General features: G+C 37.6%; 1 protein-coding gene across 6 annotated transcripts in view; it reads right to left on the bottom strand.

Moving 5' to 3' along the window:
- KCNQ5 (potassium voltage-gated channel subfamily Q member 5) overlaps positions 1-19,587 on the bottom strand; it is a 291,688-nt gene that overhangs the window by 218,208 nt on the left and 53,893 nt on the right. For 2 of the 6 annotated variants that reach the window (XM_083830130.1, XM_083830128.1), the window contains exon 2: positions 14,273-14,396. The exons of 1 other annotated variant lie outside the window; for it this stretch is intronic. Coding sequence is in view for 1 of the 5 variants with exons in the window: in XM_083830127.1 (XP_083686253.1) it covers positions 14,340-14,350 (11 nt within the window). In the remaining 4 variants the exon portion in view is untranslated. Of the gene's footprint in view, positions 1-717; positions 13,681-14,272; positions 14,397-19,587 lie in introns of those variants that run through there. 3 more of the 6 variants (XM_083830127.1, XM_083830131.1, XM_083830129.1) reach the window with 3 other exon arrangements.

Below are 19,587 nucleotides of genomic sequence, written 5' to 3'. Positions count from 1 at the left end.
AGTCTGGAGCAGATCCGTGAATCATCATTAGCACGGAGATGATGACTGTGTTCAAGAAGACTGTGGGTTCCTTCACACAAAGCTGAACTAGGTAGTAGGAGGGACCTTTCAAGGACTACAGACAAAAATCACCAGAAAAACAAATGACTGTGGAGCCGGTTAATCCAAGGGAGGTAACAATTACAAGACTGGCATGTTTGACTGCCTCAAGCATCCCAGAATGGTCAATGGGAGAAGTGGAACACTGGTGGTCAGATTTGACTGAAAAGATTAGTTAATGAGAACTCTAGATTTCTATTGCTAAGAATTAGGATCCAAGAAATACTGTTTTTGTTTTTTGTTGTTGTTGTTGTCGTTTGTTTGTTTGTTTTCTGGATGCCTCCTCCCATCCCATTGCTGGTTTCTAACAGTTGACTGCCAATGCACACTCTACATTTAAACTATGGGTATCCAGAGGTGGAACTTGGCACTCACAAGTGTGAGTTACATCCTGATCCTAGACCTTGAATTCAAGTTGGCATAGAGTGAAAGAGAGATGCAAGAAAAACCCAGCAACATGGAACAGAACAGTGTATGTCTTTTTCTTTTTCTCTTTTCTTTTTTTTTTTTTTCATTTTCTTCATGAGACTCCTGACATTATAACTGTAACATTATAACTTTGAAGGAATTCAGACATAAAATGTTGACTGATATAAGAAAATAAAGTGATGTTCTTACAATGGTTTCTCTTCAGCTGAGGCCGGTTGGGGGCACCAAATACTTTTTATTTCTCTGTCACTGTGTTGTGTTTCCTGTCATTTGGTAACCATGACACTCAAGACCCCTGAGAAACACAAAAAGACAACTGTGTGGGAATATGTAAAAAAATATTTTAAATTACTATGCCAGTAAGACTGCAGTGTTATACTAGGTTAACAAGCCTGGATGTAATAGGCTTGGTTCTGATCTCATTTACACCTACATGAATCAAGATTGACAGTACTGAAAAGAAACCCTTTGCATCACTATTACCTCTTGTAAATATAAATAAATGTATAATGCCACAATTAAAATTCTCAAAAATGGGCTCTTCCTAGCTTGCTTCTGACTTCTCCCCTGTAGGCATTATTTGCATGTGGAAATGGTCCTGTATACAAAAATACATATTAGCATTACATACAAGAAATGTCTTGTAAGTATGTGCAAATGGTCTCTGCACCAGAAGCTAAACTAAAACATTGCTAAATAAGTTCATACAAGAAAGAAAATTTTTGAAATACAGCAATTATTGTAATTGAACAGATGATACTGAGAACAGATATATAAATGTCATTAATAATCTGTCATTAATAATCCCCTGGTTTACGATGTCTTTCTTCTGTGCTCTCAGAAATCCTCTTCAGCAGAGAATTTCTCATGCCCAGCAATGTCTAGAGATACTCAAGGCAACAATGGCAAATACAAAGTAAAATGTTTTTATTGCCAACTTAAAGTCATCACAGTTTTTGAATAATTGTATGAATACTTAGGAACATATAATATTTCCCCTGGTTAGATAAATGGATACATTTCATTGAAAAGAAGATTACTGTGCACTTGAAATAGAATAATAGGTATAAACAGAAATTAAAGTGGTCTATTAAGATACAAGACTCTAAACACAATATTCTTAATCTAATCTCAGAAAATGAATAATTGCTGGACCTTTGCATTCCTCTTAATGAATCTATTTACACATAATTAAACCTATTCATCCTCCTTCAAGTCTAATATTTCTCAGATGACATATTAGCAACTTAAAGTCTTCGATTTGCAATTTGTTTTTAAGAAAACTTTGCACAAGGAAAGAGTAATATTCCTTTTAGTTTTACTGAATACCAGATCCTTTATTTGCAAATTATCTCATACTCAACATAAAGTGAAGATTATTGATATTATCTTTTCATTAGTAACTAATAAAATACATATTGTCATTTTGCCTATATATATTATGGGTTACTAATAAGAAGATGGTAAAATCTGTGAATTTATCTTGCTAAAAGTAGCATACTATATGCAATTTCCTAATTACTGAGATTTGTCACTGCAACTCCTCCACACAAAGAACAGCATTTATCTTATAGCATTGGCAGGTTCACCTTAATTAAGCTCACATTTTTGTTCATTTTCTTTGATAGCATGAAAAATAGCATGAACTGATATTAATCAAGACCTCTTTCCTTGTAGGTAGACCAAGTTTTCTTGTATGCTTTAATTCTTTTGTGGAGGAAAGAGAAGCATTGGTTTGGCCTCTCTTTCTAAGTGACCACCAATGTTCATGTGCATTATGAACATCAATGAGAGCAATGAACCCCACCTGAATGAAAACAGTAGGCTTTTAGGAAGGGAGATACCAAGATGAAAAATACTTTGTAGGCTGTGTCTAGAGTGGTGGGGTTGTTGGATATGGCCTGAAGAACACATGGCGGGATACAACTATGCTCATAAACAAAACAGACCTAGACTCTGGCTGTGGGGCCAACCAACAGAGAAGGGGGGGGTCCCAAGCCAGAGGACCCCATCTGCACTATTTGTTACTAATTCTGCATTTCTTCCATGGGTACAGAGGGGCTGGGTAACATTGAAGCAATGTTTTACTATGTCTACACAAGGAGAAGAACTCCTGCAACTTTTATAAGAGAAATAAGACTGAAAGAAAAAATACAGCTGTAATGATGAAAATAATAATTCTAGTTCCAGTATTTTCAACAGCAGAAAATCCATTGCTAGGATAAAAATTCCTAAGTTTCTACATTCCGAGCTTGCTGTTACAATTAAATGATCTCCATAAGGGATAAACATCTTTGCAAATTGTTTCACAGTAATTGAGGATGGAGTTCATCCACTGAACATTTTCTTTACCTGTTCCTATTGTCAATCAGAAAACATTGATACTGCAAGTATACTACTAAAACATATTACTCCTGCAAATATTTAGATATTTGAAATTACAAAACATGACTTTATCAGTGGAATTAAGATACCCAGCTTTCCAAATCAGGGCAAAAAATATCTGTAGATTATAGCCACATCTGTAGATGTGGTGGGTTGTATTTTTTATTTTTCATCATTAGCAGAAGGAAGTTCAATATTTCAAAGTTCAAGGAAATGCTATTGAACAGGCAAAATTGTAGAGGAATTTTTTTACACCTAAGATGTATGTCCATACTAAGCCTGGTCCTAGGACCTTTGCTCATTTATAATAAAAGTAACAAAATTCTACTGGAAATAGGGCATCCATTACAATAGTTTGTTGCTCAGTGTGAGCTACAAAATAAAATCCATGAAAATCCACAAAACCATGGAATCCATGAAATGAAGAAGAATTTAGCCCTGATTTTTTGAGTTACTGAAAAACTCCTGTTTTCAGGACCCTAGCCAAGAAGCTAAAGCTAGCTTTCATATATCCTCATAAGCTGCAGTCTTAGTGAGTGACTACGATGTACACATTCTTACAGCAAACAGTGGGGTCTTTACAGAACAATTATATTTCTTCTGTTATTTATCTGCATGATTCAGCTACTTGTCATGTGAAATTAAATTCAATATAATAGAATTAAAAAGAAAAATTCTAAAAAAAGGAGTGCAGACACACGGCATAAATTGAAAGAGAATGTAATTACAGCTCTTTCTCCTCAAGGACTGATGGAGTCCAGACTTCAAAATCTAGTTCATAAACTAATTTCCTGGAAAAATTCAGCTTGAAAAACAAGAAGTGATTCAGATTCATGGTCTGTTTACTACTTTATTGCACATTTATTTATTTTGTTTATTAACTGGAAGGTATTTGGAATTGAAGAACTGCCATTCAGCATACCCAAATTTATGAAAACATTCTAAAATAGCATACTACAAAATCCAAGCTTTAATATTGCAACTGATGTTTTAAATTCAGTTAAAGCTAAGAAGATAGTAGACTAAAAGGAATGATACCTGTCTTTAAGCACAAAGATCAATTACTGAAGAGAGAATAATTCACCTGAAAAACAGAAATTAATGGCTGTCTGAAGAAGATACAGCCTTCTGTACTGGATACAACCACCCAAAAGGCAGACCAGTGTAATTAGTATTCCTCTTAAGACCATTTACATATTCTAGGAGCAGTTAAGAAAACAATTATCTTCAGTAAGATATATTACTGCAAGTATAAAATCCTTTGAGTGAGGCATCTATGAGGTTAAAAATTTAAGTGCAGTACATCCACCTGTTTACAGTAACTTGTTTTCCTTTTCATCATGTGCAAAGGAAGGGGTGGTGAGAGCCTCCTGCCAGCTGTGCTGTCCATGCCTTTGAAGAGCTAGAATCACAGAGGCCACATCTTGATGTTGCATAGCTACTGCACTTGATCCTGTCAGGGTTTCTGTTCTCATCTAATCTTCTTCCCAAAGTACTGTCGCTACTCTCTGAGATCACTGGGCATTACCCCCCTAAAAGAATAATATTTTTTAAAGTCTCTAGCACGTAGCATAACCCATATTACAGTAATGCCTGCTGTACAAGAATGAAAGGGGGAAGATCCAGGGAATTTTGTGTACCTGGTGACTCCAGGTACATTTGTGCAACTCATAATGGCATACCATCTCAGCTTTTTAAAGGAGGTTCATGAAAGTGGCATAGGGTTAAAGTGACTTAAGAACACCCATGGAGAATATGGAGGCAAAGTTGTCTCCCAACAATTCCTACTGAAGACTTGACAACAGCACGTGCCACAGGCAGGAAGGGCATAGCGGTGAGTTGTGCATATGTATGAAGCATGCAACCTAACAGTTGCTTGGCTGAAATGTCTTCAAAACTGGATCTGAGGAGCAAGCACTAAAGCCAATATTTTGCTTCCTTTGCCAGCAGGCAGATTGGCTGTGACCATAAACCAGGAGCTCTTTGTTTTGGGGCCCTTAAACCCAGCACCCAAGTGCCATGCTTCAAGCTCTCTTCTAGTACGCAAAGAGAAGTGAGGTAAAAACACTATAGCTTGGCATGGATGCTCTGTACAACACCTAGGGTTAATCTTCTGATTATAAATTCGTCTGCTTTATCATGTGCACTGGTGAAGCAGAACAAAGGGGGAGGAACTAGGACTTCTTTTCTCACTAATTCAGATGACTGAGAATCAGAGTTTTGCCTGACAGAAAAAAAAAAGATTTTGCATTTAGACACAGGAAGGGCAAACCCCCATTACTGTCCAGAGACGGCACAGCTGCCAGAGGACTCAGACTAAAGTGAAAACAGTTGCTTACAGTCTGTTTGCAGGTTTTTACTGGAGCTCTGAAATTAGAGGTGTAGGTATTGCATTTCTAAACATTTGATATATCTTATTAAAGTATTTAATAATATTTAATTATATTGCTACCGCAGGAAATTGGCAAAACCTAGTAATGTTTCAAAGCAGGCGAATTATTTTCCATAGAGAAAGAAAGCTTTAATTTACATAATGTAACATTAGCTGTGATGATATCTTAGGAAAGTCTTTGCATCAGTTGTTTCCCTCGAGCTCACATTACCTGATAGCCTATTTTTTTTTACATCTGTTTCTACAATTTATTAAAGTTGTATTAGAAGAAATGCAACTTCTTTGTCTAATTCCAATTATTTCTGATTCCAGAATACCAATGCTCCATGCTTAAACTGTTTTGTTTTTTTTTTTTTAAACAGTCATGTTCTTAAGACGTGCATTTTTCCTTTTGTGTACCTTTGCCTCACAAATGTGTTCCCAATGATACATACAATCTATATAGACACTGCAGAGTTCAAAGCAATAATGTGGAAGTGTGCACCTGAGGGTTAAGCTAAAGTGCTGCAAAAGAGTTGCCGACCCACTGTTTTCCAAGGTCCTGGTCTTTATCAGGGCAGTCATGATAAGCCACATGCTCCTGGCTTCACGAGGAATGAGGAAGCAAGGACACACTGAGAAAAGAAAACTTGTGTTGGAAGTCTAGCCAAGTTGCAGGCACCAGCTGCATCACCAGCACAGCCAGGACAGCCTGGCAAGAACCAAGAGGTGTCTCCAGTCTCTTGGACAGCTCTCCCAGATGGCCTCCTTCAAAGCCAAGATGGATTTAAGCAGCTTAGACCTGTAAAATCCTGTTTCTTTTATTGGATTTTCAACAGTGTAACTTCATCAGTGCAGAGCTCATTGGTACGATGCTAATTCTCCTGCAGACCCCGTGCCTCCTCAGGTCCTGCTGAAGCTGTCATGGTCTCTGGCACACTACTGGAGCTGCTGGTGTGGGTGATCCTTATACCCTAAGGACAGCCACCAACACAGTGCCACCATGCCCTGGGGGCTGTGACCCCCACAGTCAAAAAAGAGGACTGACCCTAACCCCAAATCACTGAGTTCAAAACATACTACGCTAAAAAGAGCCACCCCTCTCCCTTTTGCAAAGGAAAGGAGCTTTAGGAAAGACAGAAGAAAAGAACATGAGGTAAAGAATATAATCATGAGAGTTAAGGGGGAGAATTAGGTTCCTAACAGAAGAAATGACCAAGAGAGTGGAGATATTAACTCTCAAAGGTCAGTAGCTGAAGAATGGATAAAAACAACAGTAAAATTGGAAGCTGATAACATTCAGGCACAAGAAACCCAAAGGTGGTTTGCACTACATCTTTTTGAATTGTAATAGTGAATATACAGAGTGCACAGAGCAGACGCTGAATAAAATGGAAGGTAAGGAAAACTGTATTTGATATTAAAATTTTCTAGTGTTACTGTTCTGGATGATTTCTTACAGGCAGAATAGGAAGCAACCAGAATGAACACAAATACCATTCTAAACAATTACCTTAAAAATATATAAATTTAAAAATGTTTACTATTGGATGAATATCTGAATATATGCATATATTTATCCTACTCCCATTTACTTTTTTACATCTCTACAAACTTAATGTATTTTCTTCTACAGAAATATAATTAGTATTTTACCTATTTTCTACCCTAATCCTGATTGTTCAAAACAGTTACAATACATAATAATTTGTCTAAAACAAAGTCATAATTTATAAGCTTACTATAATATATTTCATGTTTTATTGAATACTGCTAATTTAGTTGTTTGGGATGAAGTTATCTAAATATACCATCCAATCTGTGGACGAAGTATTAACAGAGAACATACAATTATTGCTAAATGAAATGTGATTAATATTTTAAAGTATGATCACCTTTCTTCACTATCTCTAAGAATTTTAGGACGAATCTTTTAATAGTAGTGAAGAATAGGTTTTACAATAAAAATTGTCCTCTCAATAAGCATGTATTAGATATAGGCTCTCAGTGTTTTGCTTCTTGGGAGACTCTTTTGCAAAGAATCATAAACATTTATTCACACATACTGACATTAATCTAAAACAGTATTCCAGTTTAATGAAACAGGCCATGAGGCAGAGAACACAGACAGAATGACTTAACTCACGTGGTACTGAAGAACAACCTGAGTATCTTTGTAGATGAATGAGAAAAAAAAAAAAATTAGAACAAGCTTTTCTGACGCAAAAATCTAATGGATGGAGTTTCAGGATGGTTCATGAAAAAACAAACAAACCCAGAAACAAAAAATACAATATTTTTATTAAGATTCTGGGTATTACTCAACTTTCCTTTTTATTTATATTGAAAGAAAGCTGAAAAGAGTTGAGAAAGCCCCAGCAGGTAATTTATTATATTGGAACTGAGAAGAAGGTACCTAAGTTAATAAAACAGGTACATTTAAAGTATAGGCACACTCTTCAATTCTGTCCTTTCACAAACTTTTGTTATGAATTTCTCCCCCCCAAAAAAAGAATTTAAGTGACAATGCAATGGTAGTATCAGTTGTTACAAATTGACCCAGCTAGTGCAGTTATTCATTTGTGAAAAAATTTCAACCATTATAAATCGTCCTTTCTTACTCAACTCACTTTCTAATTAACATTAACTGGAACAATATCACGTTACTTGGCTACTGGTAAACTAAAAGTTTTGTTCATGTACATAACATGTATACTTCTAATAGTCCAGGTTATTAAAAATACACAGAACTTACACAGATAAAATATCTTTTATAAACTGCTTTCAGTTTGTCAACTATTTTATGATCTGTTAGATACACAGGAAGTCAGTATGCTGATAAAATCAACTATACATGCCAGAAAAAGTACACTTTATCCATGTATATATAAATCCTTATTTTAAAGACCCTCAGATAGTTTCTATTATTTACCTGCCAAGTTGCTAATTTACCAGTACATATCATTACCATTTGATTCTAGTTAAGTTCCACAGTTTAATGTGTGTCAGCGTTACAGAACACGAAAGTCAGGATACCTGACACTGGTTAGTATCTCAGCAGAAATTGCATGAAACCTAAGCTGCTTCTACATCATTTCTGGTGCTATACCATAGCTTGCAATAACACTTTTGTAAAAAAGTAGGTAAACTCCTGAACTGCTAGAAACTGTAGCTATAAAAGTAATCCCTAAATTCTAGCTTACGGTAAGGTAAAGTGAATAAATACATAATTTAATTCAAGCTGATTCAGGTAGCTGAAGAAGCATAAACATTTTCAAGCAATTCTTAATTCACAGTTTAATTAGAAAATAAGTAGGAATTTACATTGTTTTGGTCAAATCTAACAAAAAAAAAGTCTTATTTAATTGCGTCTAAGACAAATATTATTCCCTTAAAAAGATACATATCTAATACAAGAAAAAACAAAACAAAACAAAACAAAAACAAAAGCAAACCAAACCAAAACAAAACATTTTTTGTTTTGTATTTGTAAAGAGGTATCTTTATAGTATATGTTTGTCCCTGTAAATGTGATTAATTAAGAAGTTGATTATGTTAGACTAATGATAACATCCCCATTACTTGTTTCCATCCAGCAACATAACAAGTCATAGAAAGCACAGATGGCACAAGGGAATCCTCAAACAGCCCTTGATGATTCTGTATTACTTTAGAAGTTCACATTCATTTGCTTCTGCTTCGTATTTATAGTGAGTCCAGTACAGATATTCTGATTACTTAAATCTGGAAATCATCAATGTAATGAATTTCTCTATAAATGTAGAAAATCTGTTCACTGAAAGCACTTTTTCTCTACAAACTTCTTAATAACAAAAAAAGTAGTATTTCTAGGAACATTTTCTCTGTACAGGATTTGCTCTTAAGCCATATTTACCATCACCCCAAGTATTACGAGTATCACCCAAGATAGCATGTCACTAGAGCTCCTCTAGATAACGTCTCAAACCAAACCACTTCCCATGTACTGTGTTATGAGAAAAGGTTTCTAAAAAAAACCCCACAAATCTTTTGTTGACATTACCCTTGTCCACACCGAAGCAGTTGTTAGCTCAGCTGTGTCTCTGCCCTCTGATGAAGTGAATTCAAGCTTCACTTCATCGTGCCATGGTTTGTGGATAAGTGTTGGAGTTTCCCACTTTCCCAGCTCAGGATAAAATCCTGAAATGTATATGACATCTTCACATGACAGAGCCCTGGCCACAGTCCCGTACATTATCTAACTGCTTTTACAGCTAGGAAAATTGGGATGTAGGCAACCCAGCCACCAAGCTTCCAAGTGTAGTAACTCATGGGAGAAGGTCTGGTCTTCAGGCCATTGCTCTTCAAGACACTGGAGATTCTGCCTTCTTGGGGGACTGACTTGTCTCTCTGTGCTCTTCCCCTTCTCCATCCTCTCCTGGCCAGACTATGCCATCCTCCATGGCCTCAACTTGAAGGGAGATGGCTAACATGACTGCATTCAAAAAGCAATCCGTATGGTGAAGCATTGAAGCTAACAACACCTGGGCATCTAATTGCAAAATATATTCATGAAGGGGTAGGTATGAAGAAGTCACAAATGAATACAGCTATATTTTTATTATTTTAGGGTTAATATATTGAATAATTTATTTTGTTGCATATCATGTGCATTACTAAAGTGAACTGCAGATGAATGACATCTGAACATTCAATCATTGAGTTAAAGTGTAGGAGGATATCATGGGTTGATTAAATGATTTTTAAGAATTAAAACTTGTGAACAAATATATTATAAATGAAGTACATATGTTGAAAATATATTCATTATAACAGAAAAAGCCTACCAACGCAGGCCATCTGCTTTTGACTGATAGATTTGGTAAACTGTCAGAATATCATGTAAACTGTTACAAATCTCATTTAATGAATATCTCAAGAACTTACATAGCTCTCACATAACTGGCAAGTTTTTAATGAAAATACGTATCTAAGAATCAAACGTGTTAAGTCTGAATTTCAATTACTCAATAAGATAAGGAACAAAGGCTGTAGAAAAACAGTAAGAGCTCCATCTATCCCTTCTGAGATGAATCAAAATTCCCCAAATGATCTAAAAGCCATTGTTATCAGCTTCTTAAGACATATGATTCTTGAATTGCTAATTCCTTTAATAATATATGGTATTTAAAATAATTCTGTAGACACCAAAAGCATATAGAAAAGAGAATACACGTACAGCCCCCTGTGAATATTTTCAGATATCCTGTGCAAAAGATAGGTATTCTCCCCATCCTTTTTTCTTATCTGATTTTTTTTTTTGTGTATTTCCCATTGTATTCTATGATTAACATCCCCAGAAATTTTGCAATGATCTTGCAAGGCCCAGTTGAAGATCCTACCAGTGTCAACCTTCACCCTTAATGGGCTCTTCATCTACACACAAGGAAATTCATTCACAGGCCTGCAGGACTTAATAGTTAATAGCTTTTCCCTCTGTTTTAAAAGTTTGTCCATAAACTAAAGATGTGTTCCTCTGAGGAGAAATAACATCTTTATTTTGAATGTATGAAACATTTACCAAGAGAACTTCTACCTATGCTCAAATGACTTCAGAAATAATCCCTAATCTTCTTTAACTTATATTTCACTAGCATGAAACTGCTAGACTCTAGAGACTTTTAAGTATGATGGGAGATCATACACACAAAAAGAAAAGCCATTTTTTCCATCACAGCATGTCAGGTATAATGCACCACAGTCTCCAAGCCCATTTTACAGGCAGCTTTCTCTTCTGCCAGCCACCCTTGCTCTACCCCTTACTCCGACACATGACAAGTTGTCTTCCACAATGCAGAACAGTGGTACAGCATTTGCCCATACAGGTCACCTCCAAGGAAATGCTTACAAGTAGCTTAAAACTGTAGGAATCCCTTTTCTGTAGAAAAGTAGGCAACATAAACTGATTGTCATGTAGTCTCAATGTTTCCTCTATATATTTCAGTCTTACACGTTCTGATGTTAGTACTGAATGGTGTGGTATACCCACAGAAGACATTAATAACGACACACAGTGAATAAAGTGGGTATGGGCAGCTGTCAGATTCTATAGAATACCTCTGGAAAAATGCAAACTATTACTTATCACATCTAGAAACTCCACATCTCCTTTCACAGCTCCTTTCCTCTGAGTTATGTGTTACAGCAACCAGTCTTCTGAGAGATGAGAATGTGCTGCTGCTCCCTCTGAAGGCTATGGTTGCATTTTGTAGGCTACCAGAGCTGGCCATCATCTCTCTTCACTATTTTTGCATGTACCAATGCTTTGCTAAGTTCAGCACTAGATTTTTGTATAAATCTGCCTTATGCTGCCACTAAGCTGCTACCAAAACATGAAATTTAACTTTGGGTTTATTTCGCAGGGTAGGGATAGTCTCCAGAATCTCCTTCATGATTTATTGATGGTATTTTTACACCCATTTTAAATTGCTTTCCTATCTCAAACTGTATTTCACAGTTTTAAATTTCTACAATTCATAGGTTTAGATTTTGACATACTTTTCTTTTTTAACTAAATTGTACTCAAGAAGAGTTTCTTTTTAGTTACGTGTATTTTCATTAAAGCAGTAATAATGGCAGCAGAAACTCAGAATACTCCAGCCTTGCTAAATGACTATTTGACAGCCTATAATTTCTCTGTCATTAAAATACATATTCTAGCACTGAATTCACGTTGGAAAAACATTACCCTATGGAGTAGTCTTTTCTCATAATATGTAATTTAATTTTACTTAACATGCTGTGCATTAGAACAAAAAGTGGTCAAGTTCTGTGAAGAGAAATTCTGACACAACCAACCATTTAAAACAGTGGGAAGTACAGCTACAGGTCACAAAGGAATTCCAGACTATCATTGACAGCTTACATTGTTTAGGAAGGGTCTAACTGTTATTGTAGCAGTATCTTCCATTTGTTTGGTATTGTTACCATAAGATAAAATAAGTTGCCTTAACAAATAATAAATGGTAAATATACATGGGATTCTGAAAGGCCATGCAATACACATCATGCACAGACTAATTAGCTGGACTGCCCTTATAAAGTGAAGGTCTGAACACGTCAGATTGAATAAAGCAGTCTTTGAGATCACTTTCTCCATTGTTTTTATCCAGTAACATTAAAAAAAAAAAAAAACAAAAAAAAAAAACCAACTTTTTCTGTTCTCCTAGAAACAACATGACAGAGAAGAGCTTTCTTTGCTGTAGCTTATAAAATGGCTAGCAATTTCCAGTCTCAGAAACATCCACTACTGATAGACGATTTAACTCATATCGTAGAAAATAAATTGGACTTCCTAAAGCCCAAAGAGGACCTGTGAAAATGTTGAAATTTAGAGAGGAAATACAGAGGAGCAGTTCAATCTCCTGTAATGTTCAGAATGAAAGGAAGCAAAGATGCTTAGTGGCAGTAAAAGGCAGAAATTATTTGTTCCTGAGCAGTTATTTTTGCGTCTACTGTTTGGTCTCAGTTTTCTATCCTGTGTAAGATTCTTCTTCTACCATCACCACTAAATGGCATCTGAGTGCACTCAGGAAGTGCACACTACAGAACATTATTGCCTTTCACATGCTCATTTTAGTATCCCCCAGTATGCTGTCAACAGTAATAGTTTTACTGCTAACAGATATTAATACAAATATTTACATTGCTACATATTTAGGAAAGTGTGGGAAAGATCAAAGAAACAGACCTGGAACAGTGCTGGACTCTGCAAAGTTATTTCACCCCTGCAAGAGCCCTTGGACATCACCATGAGAAAGTTACTGCTCCCACAGATACCACTCCACTGACACTGGAGCACTGCAACGTGATGCATCAGCTGTCAACCCCTCTGGGGGCAGGCACGATATGCATAGCACAAATGTGAAGCATTTGGTGCTAGTTTCCTAAACCCTAAAGGTTTTGTAGAACAGAAGTGCCATGGCACCCAAGCGGTGCATAGTGCTGCCCCTGACTGCTTGGAGCGGCACCCTGCCAGGTGCAAACATGGTAGAAGGAATAGAAAAGGGATGATACATGAATGCGAAGCAGATACTTTGATAGCACATTTTCTTTAACTCTGGACTTTTCAAATTTATTTTCACAGGTAATAGTTTCAAATTGTCCTAGGTAATAATTTAGAAATGATTTCAGAACCTCTGTAAGGCTCTGTGTGTGAAAGGACACAACAGCAGCAGTCCCTTCATAGTGGGTATCCAACAAGTTAAAAGGTTTTTACCTTTTTACCATGAACATTGTATTTACCAAGTATTCAGGATATGCTCAGTCATTAACATGTGAACGTGAAGAAATTACCAATTGCACATAATTACTATTGTGTTTTCAAAATAGCTGATGGGGTAGTTAATCCCCCTCCCCCCTCCCCCCCCCCCCCCCCCCGCCCTTATCTATTTTACTATAGATACCCAGGCAATCAACTGATTTGTTGGTAGTTTTATTTTAAAGTTTATAGCAGGATAGCTGAGTAGTAAGAAGTGCATTACTTCACCATCCCTACAAAGGCTGGACTAATGTAGTTGTGCTGCTTTTTTTACTGAGCTTACATTGTCAGAGTTACCTCGGGTATCTCTGCACAGCAATGCATGGCTCTACATACACAGATGAGATCTATAGTTGAAAATTCATTGTTAATGCCCTAAACTCAAAAGATTTTGCTAATTAACTGAGCCACCCACTAGTTCATCATTATTATTTCCTACAGCATTTGTAGATGCCTTGGTTTCCCAGAGCATTCGAGAGAATAAAACCTAATTAATTTGTGGGGACTCGATGGTAGGACAAAGTAGCTGCGAGCTACGCAGAACTGCTCTTTCTCCCAGGTATTCTTATTGTATTAACAAAGTATTAGTCAGGAACAAGCATAATGCATAGAGAATTGCACAGTACTCTAGCAGAAGTTCAATTACTGAAATATGAGGATTATGCGAACATCTTAACGGCATTACTTACAGAGCTACTGGGGAAGGAGAGATTATTTGGCAGTGTGAATTCAATTTGCTTTGGAGCAGCACAATACCTTAGCCGCATAGCCTTGTTTCCAGCCTCAAGTTAGAACTTCTTCAGATAGCAAACCCTAAAACAATAACAACAATAAATAACCCAGGTTTCTTACAAAATATTAGTAGCACAAAGAGTCCAGAAAGATGCAGTGATGCCCTCATATATCGGCAACTGATTCATGTGATGCAAGAGTTACCATGGTAATTTTCAGTTCAGTTGTAGTAAATCAAGAGATAATGTATATGCATGTTCTGCTGTCACTACAGGCCTAGGCATTGTTAGAGGTACAGGGCTACACAGCTGTACACATTTAAACAGAAATGCGTACAAAGTCTCTCTACAAAGCACATCAGAAGTCTGAAATCAGGGGATAATGTTAAATTTCACAGCGTTATCAAAATGGTATAATTTAAAATCACACAATAATTTATATGAGCCTTGTCTAGTGGCTTTTATGTAAACATCTTCCTATGTTGCTCCAGACCAGCAGATTGCAACTCGCCCTGCCCACCAAGTTGCTACTACTGCTGGAGCGTGCCCCAGGCAGCTGGCAATTAGCAAGGGAAGCTAAAACTGTGTGTTTAACTGGGACTAAAACCCAGCAGGAGATGGCAGCCTAGATTTTGGGTTTGAAGCTGAGACATACTTCCCTTTGGTGGCACCTAGGTCTTCCAAATCACCTCCACAGCTCTGGTTGTCCCACCACCCCACTGAGCCCCAGCACACCCACCACTCACACAGACCCTCCCACTGCATCCCCTGCAGCTGATGGCAGCTCCTACATGGCCCCTGTAGCCATGGTCACAGTTTCTAAGGGGTTTCTCTACAGGGAAGCTGCTGGATCCTGCCAGGGAGCACTCAGGCTGCTCCCTCAGCTTACAGCGCATGGTTGGTGCAGCAGCTTCTCACTGTGAGGGTTTATGGCTGTTTTGCAAGACCCTGAACCTTGCCTCACAGTGCAGATAATTTTACTGTGTGCAAGTTTCGGGTTGCTTTTTTCATCTCTATTGTATGTGTAGATCTGGTTAATTGACCAGCCTTTTAGGCTGTGATCTCAGTTTCTAGTTTGTGTACATTCAATGACAGCGGGTTTTGCAATTTGTTCTAAACCTATTCCATCCTTTCTTAGCTGATACCTTTCCAGCTTACAAAACATATACAAACAACTTTTAAACCAATCTACCCTCAGCAAGTTGCATGTCATGGTTACCTCTATCATAGACCTCAATTATCCAGAACATGTTTTCAATATCTGGTTTTCAGGACACAAAAATCACATTACATATACTTCCAAAGGCCACCATCATCCTCATGACAGGCCAAACGTCTGGTCCTGCAGACTGTGTCTTTAAGATCTGAGCGTACCAGGAAAAGACACTAATCAGGCAAGTAGGGATTAAAACATTTGGAACCAGGCTTAGAAAAAAAAGCAATTTTCTTGCCAGAATTTACATACTGAAAGATCCCTATCACACAAGTTGTTAAAATCAACACTTAAAGTCTTTTTAATTGCTTTCATGTATAAAGAAATGGAGGAGCTCCAAGTTTCAAGCCCAAATAAGCCAATGGGAAGCTTTGGAGCATTGAATCATGTCTAAAACTATTCATCTAGCCTATCCACTTTGCCTTTCCATCTACCATTGTTATCAGTAGCAAGAGTTAAGTTTTATTTGGTCATGCAGCTGGGCTGTTCTTCAGAGAAAGAATATATTGATTAAGGTTTTGCAATGTCATGTTTATAATCACACCCATATAAAGTCTGGTTCAGGGTGCATGGCATCTCTGGAGGTCAGTACAACCCCCTGCTCACAGCAAGGTCACCTAGAGCCAGTTGCTCAAGGCTGTTTCCCATTAGATTTTGAATATCTCCAAAGATGGAGACTCTACAACCTCTCCAGGCAACCTGTTCTTGTATTTGACCTCCTTCACAGGAAAATGTTTTTTCTTATGTCCTTATGTTTAAGTGGAATTTTGTGTGCTTCAGTTTGTGCTCATTAACTCATGCCCTTTCAGGAATAAAGAGTGCTTAATTGGTGTGGTTTGACACAGCAAATAAATATGTAAACGAGAAGACTCCAAAAAATAGTTCTGGAGTAATAACTCTTACACACTCTGTTGAGTAGTATGTGACTTAGGGTGCTACATGGACTATTCAAAATATATTTTAATTAGAAAAAGAACGAACCCTGCTGGATAAGGAAAGACAAGCCCAGAGTTCTACCTACTCATAAATTTTGTAGGTTTGGTAACTGATCCAGCAAATGCTTTTTCAACCATATTTACAGCATGGATTCTATTTTGGGGCTATTAATAAACGAAAATGAGAAAGAAAGGTGCTACCATCTCCTTCCTACTGCACTTCTAATGCCACTGTAGCAGTAGATAAAGCTAGTTACAATCATCACTTAAAATTATTTAAACTGTGACTTTCTGCAGGACTTGAACTGCTATGAAACAACGTTGGGAAACAACTACGAATTCAGAAAGGGCGTTGCCAATGTTCAAGATTAAATTAAATCAATTAAAATGATTTGGGTGATTAAACCGAGGCATGTTTTTAAATTGTTGGCTCAAATGCCTAAGTCTTCTGATCACAAACACCATGATGCATGAATGCAGCAATACAAGACCTGGAGAAAAAGCTACCAAGGGTCTCTCATCACCAAAATAATTCAAAAGGTCTACAGCAAAAAGAATGCAGGAGAACAAACAGCACATAAAGGGACTAATGGTTATTACAGTTCCTTTGACATGTTACAAGTACTTTTTTTCCCCTCAATGCTATGCAGACTTAGTAGGATCTGTGTTTTGGGGTCATGGTGGACAAACTGAGAATTATTTTCAGCTGATGTGTCAGACAGAAATAAATTATCTGGGGAAAAGAAATACTGCTTACATGTCTGTATATATTATACTATTCTCCATAAGGAAATATTTGTTTACAAATATTTGTATAAAAGAGACTGACAAATTTTCTCATTCTAAAGCAAAATGGACGTATTTCTTTATCAACATTTTCATCAATTTTAATTCATACATTAAAGAAATGAAGAAAACATTACCCTACCAATTAGCTAATTATAGGTGGTGGGAATGACAGAGGATGGCAAGCTGCAGCATTAGACATGAGGCCACACACATAGATGCTCTGCTTCCTAGCAGTAATATATAGCAACAGTCTTGTATTTCAACAGTTAGCAACTTGATATGACAATAAAAAGCTCCAAGTAATCTTCTCATTACAATCATGCAAAACCATGGTGAAAAGATAGCACATGTTTTTCTAGAGAGATTATTTTTTATTATTCATTATGCTCCTGCCAAAGAATACAGAATCAAGGAAATACTTTCATGGTTCCACTTTTGGCATGCTGAATCATAAGTGCCACAGAGAAAGTGCAACAGATTTGTGTTCTCATTTTTTTCTAGAAATTGAAGAATATTTATAAATAAATAAATAAATAAAGATCAGTGTTTTTTCTAAGCTTCCAACTAAAATGCTTCTACCACCATGGTATATTTAAACCAAAACACAAAGATATAAGATGCAGAAATTTCATTATATTTCAAACACACACAGACAACCCTTTCCACTGCTGTACACACCAGACAAACTGGGAAAGGTCACTGATTCTCACAGAATCACAGAATCACAGAATCACAGAATCACAGAATCGTCTAGGTTGGAAGAGACCTCCAAGATCATCTAGTCCAACCTCAGCCCTAACACTAACAAGTCCTACACTAAACCATATCACTAAGGGCTACATCTAAACGTCTTTTAAAGACCTCCAGGGATGGTGACTCAACCACCTCCCTGGGCAGTCCATTCCAGTGCCTAACAACCCTTTCAGTAAAGAAGTTCTTCCTAACATCCAACCTAAACCTCCCCTGTCGCAACTTTAGCCCATTCCCCCTCGTCCTGTCACCAGGCACGTGGGAGAACAGACCAACCCCCACCTCTCTACAGCCTCCTTTAAGGTACCTATAGAGAGCGATGAGGTCTCCCCTGAGCCTCCTCTTCTCCAGGCTAAACAACCCCAGCTCCCTCAGCCGCTCCTTGTAAGACTTGTTCTCCAGACCCCTCACCAGCTTCGTTGCCCTTCTCTGGACTCTCTCGAGCACCTCCATGTCCTTCTTGTAGCGAGGGGCCCAAAACTGAACACAGTACTCGAGGTGCGGCCTCACCAGAGCCGAGTACAGGGGGACAATCACTTCCCTAGACCTGCTGGCCACACTGCTTCTTATGCAAGCCAGGATGCTGTTGGCCTTCTTGGCCACCTGAGCACACTGCTGGCTCATATTCAGCTGCCTATCAACCAGTACTCCCAGGTCCTTCTCTGCCAGGCAGCTTTCCAACCACTCTTCTCCCAGCCTGTAGCGCTGCTTGGGGTTGTTACGCCCCAGGTGCAGGACCCGGCACTTGGCCTTGTTGAACTTCATACAGTTGACCTCAGCCCATCGGTCCAGCCTATCCAGATCCTCCTGCAGAGCCTTCCTTCCCTCGAGCAGATCGACACACGCACCTAACTTGGTGTCATCTGCAAACTTACTGAGGGTGCACTCGATCCCCTCATCCAGGTCATCGATAAAGATATTAAAGAGGACCGGCCCCAGCACTGAGTCCTGGGGGACTCCACTAGTAACCGGCCTCCAACTGGATTTGGCTCCATTTACCACAACTCTTTGGGCCTGGCCATCCAGCCAGTTTTTAACCCAGCAAAGCGTACGCCAGTCCAAGCCACGAGCAGCCAGTTTCTTGAGGAGAATGTTGTGGGAAAGTACTTCTGTATGTAATGGCCTTAATTCTCAAGTAAGGCCACTAGCAAACACACAGAATTACCATAATAGAATTACAAGGAGGGTACCAACAATTTTTTCATATAAATAAGTCTTAATGCTATATTTAGCATTTCTGTTTTTTTTTTTTTCTTTTTTTTCTTTTTTTTTTCCAAAATGTAATTTTCTAAAAGGGAAATGTGAAATTCTATTAACTCAAAATATTGATGAGGAAATAGAAATACAGGAAATAAAATATAATTCCATGGAGTCTTTTTCTGTGTTAATATATAGTTAATTGTTTGCACAGCAATTTTCAAATTTACATATACTATAATTTAACGTTCTGTAAGTTTAATCACCCTCTGTAAGAGGATGTAGTTTGTCTATCAAATAATTGAACTTTTTGTTCTAGTGTGGCATAACTCCAAGAAATACAGACAAACTCACTAAAAACCCACTACTCATTTCTAGAAGCCTTTCCT

The sequence above is a fragment of the Anser anser genome (assembly GCF_964211835.1).
Source record: "Anser anser genome assembly, chromosome: 3".
Classification (NCBI taxonomy): Eukaryota; Metazoa; Chordata; class Aves; order Anseriformes; family Anatidae; genus Anser; species Anser anser.
Note: the sequence above shows the minus strand (reverse complement) of the source record. Positions and strands in the feature narration are given on the sequence as shown.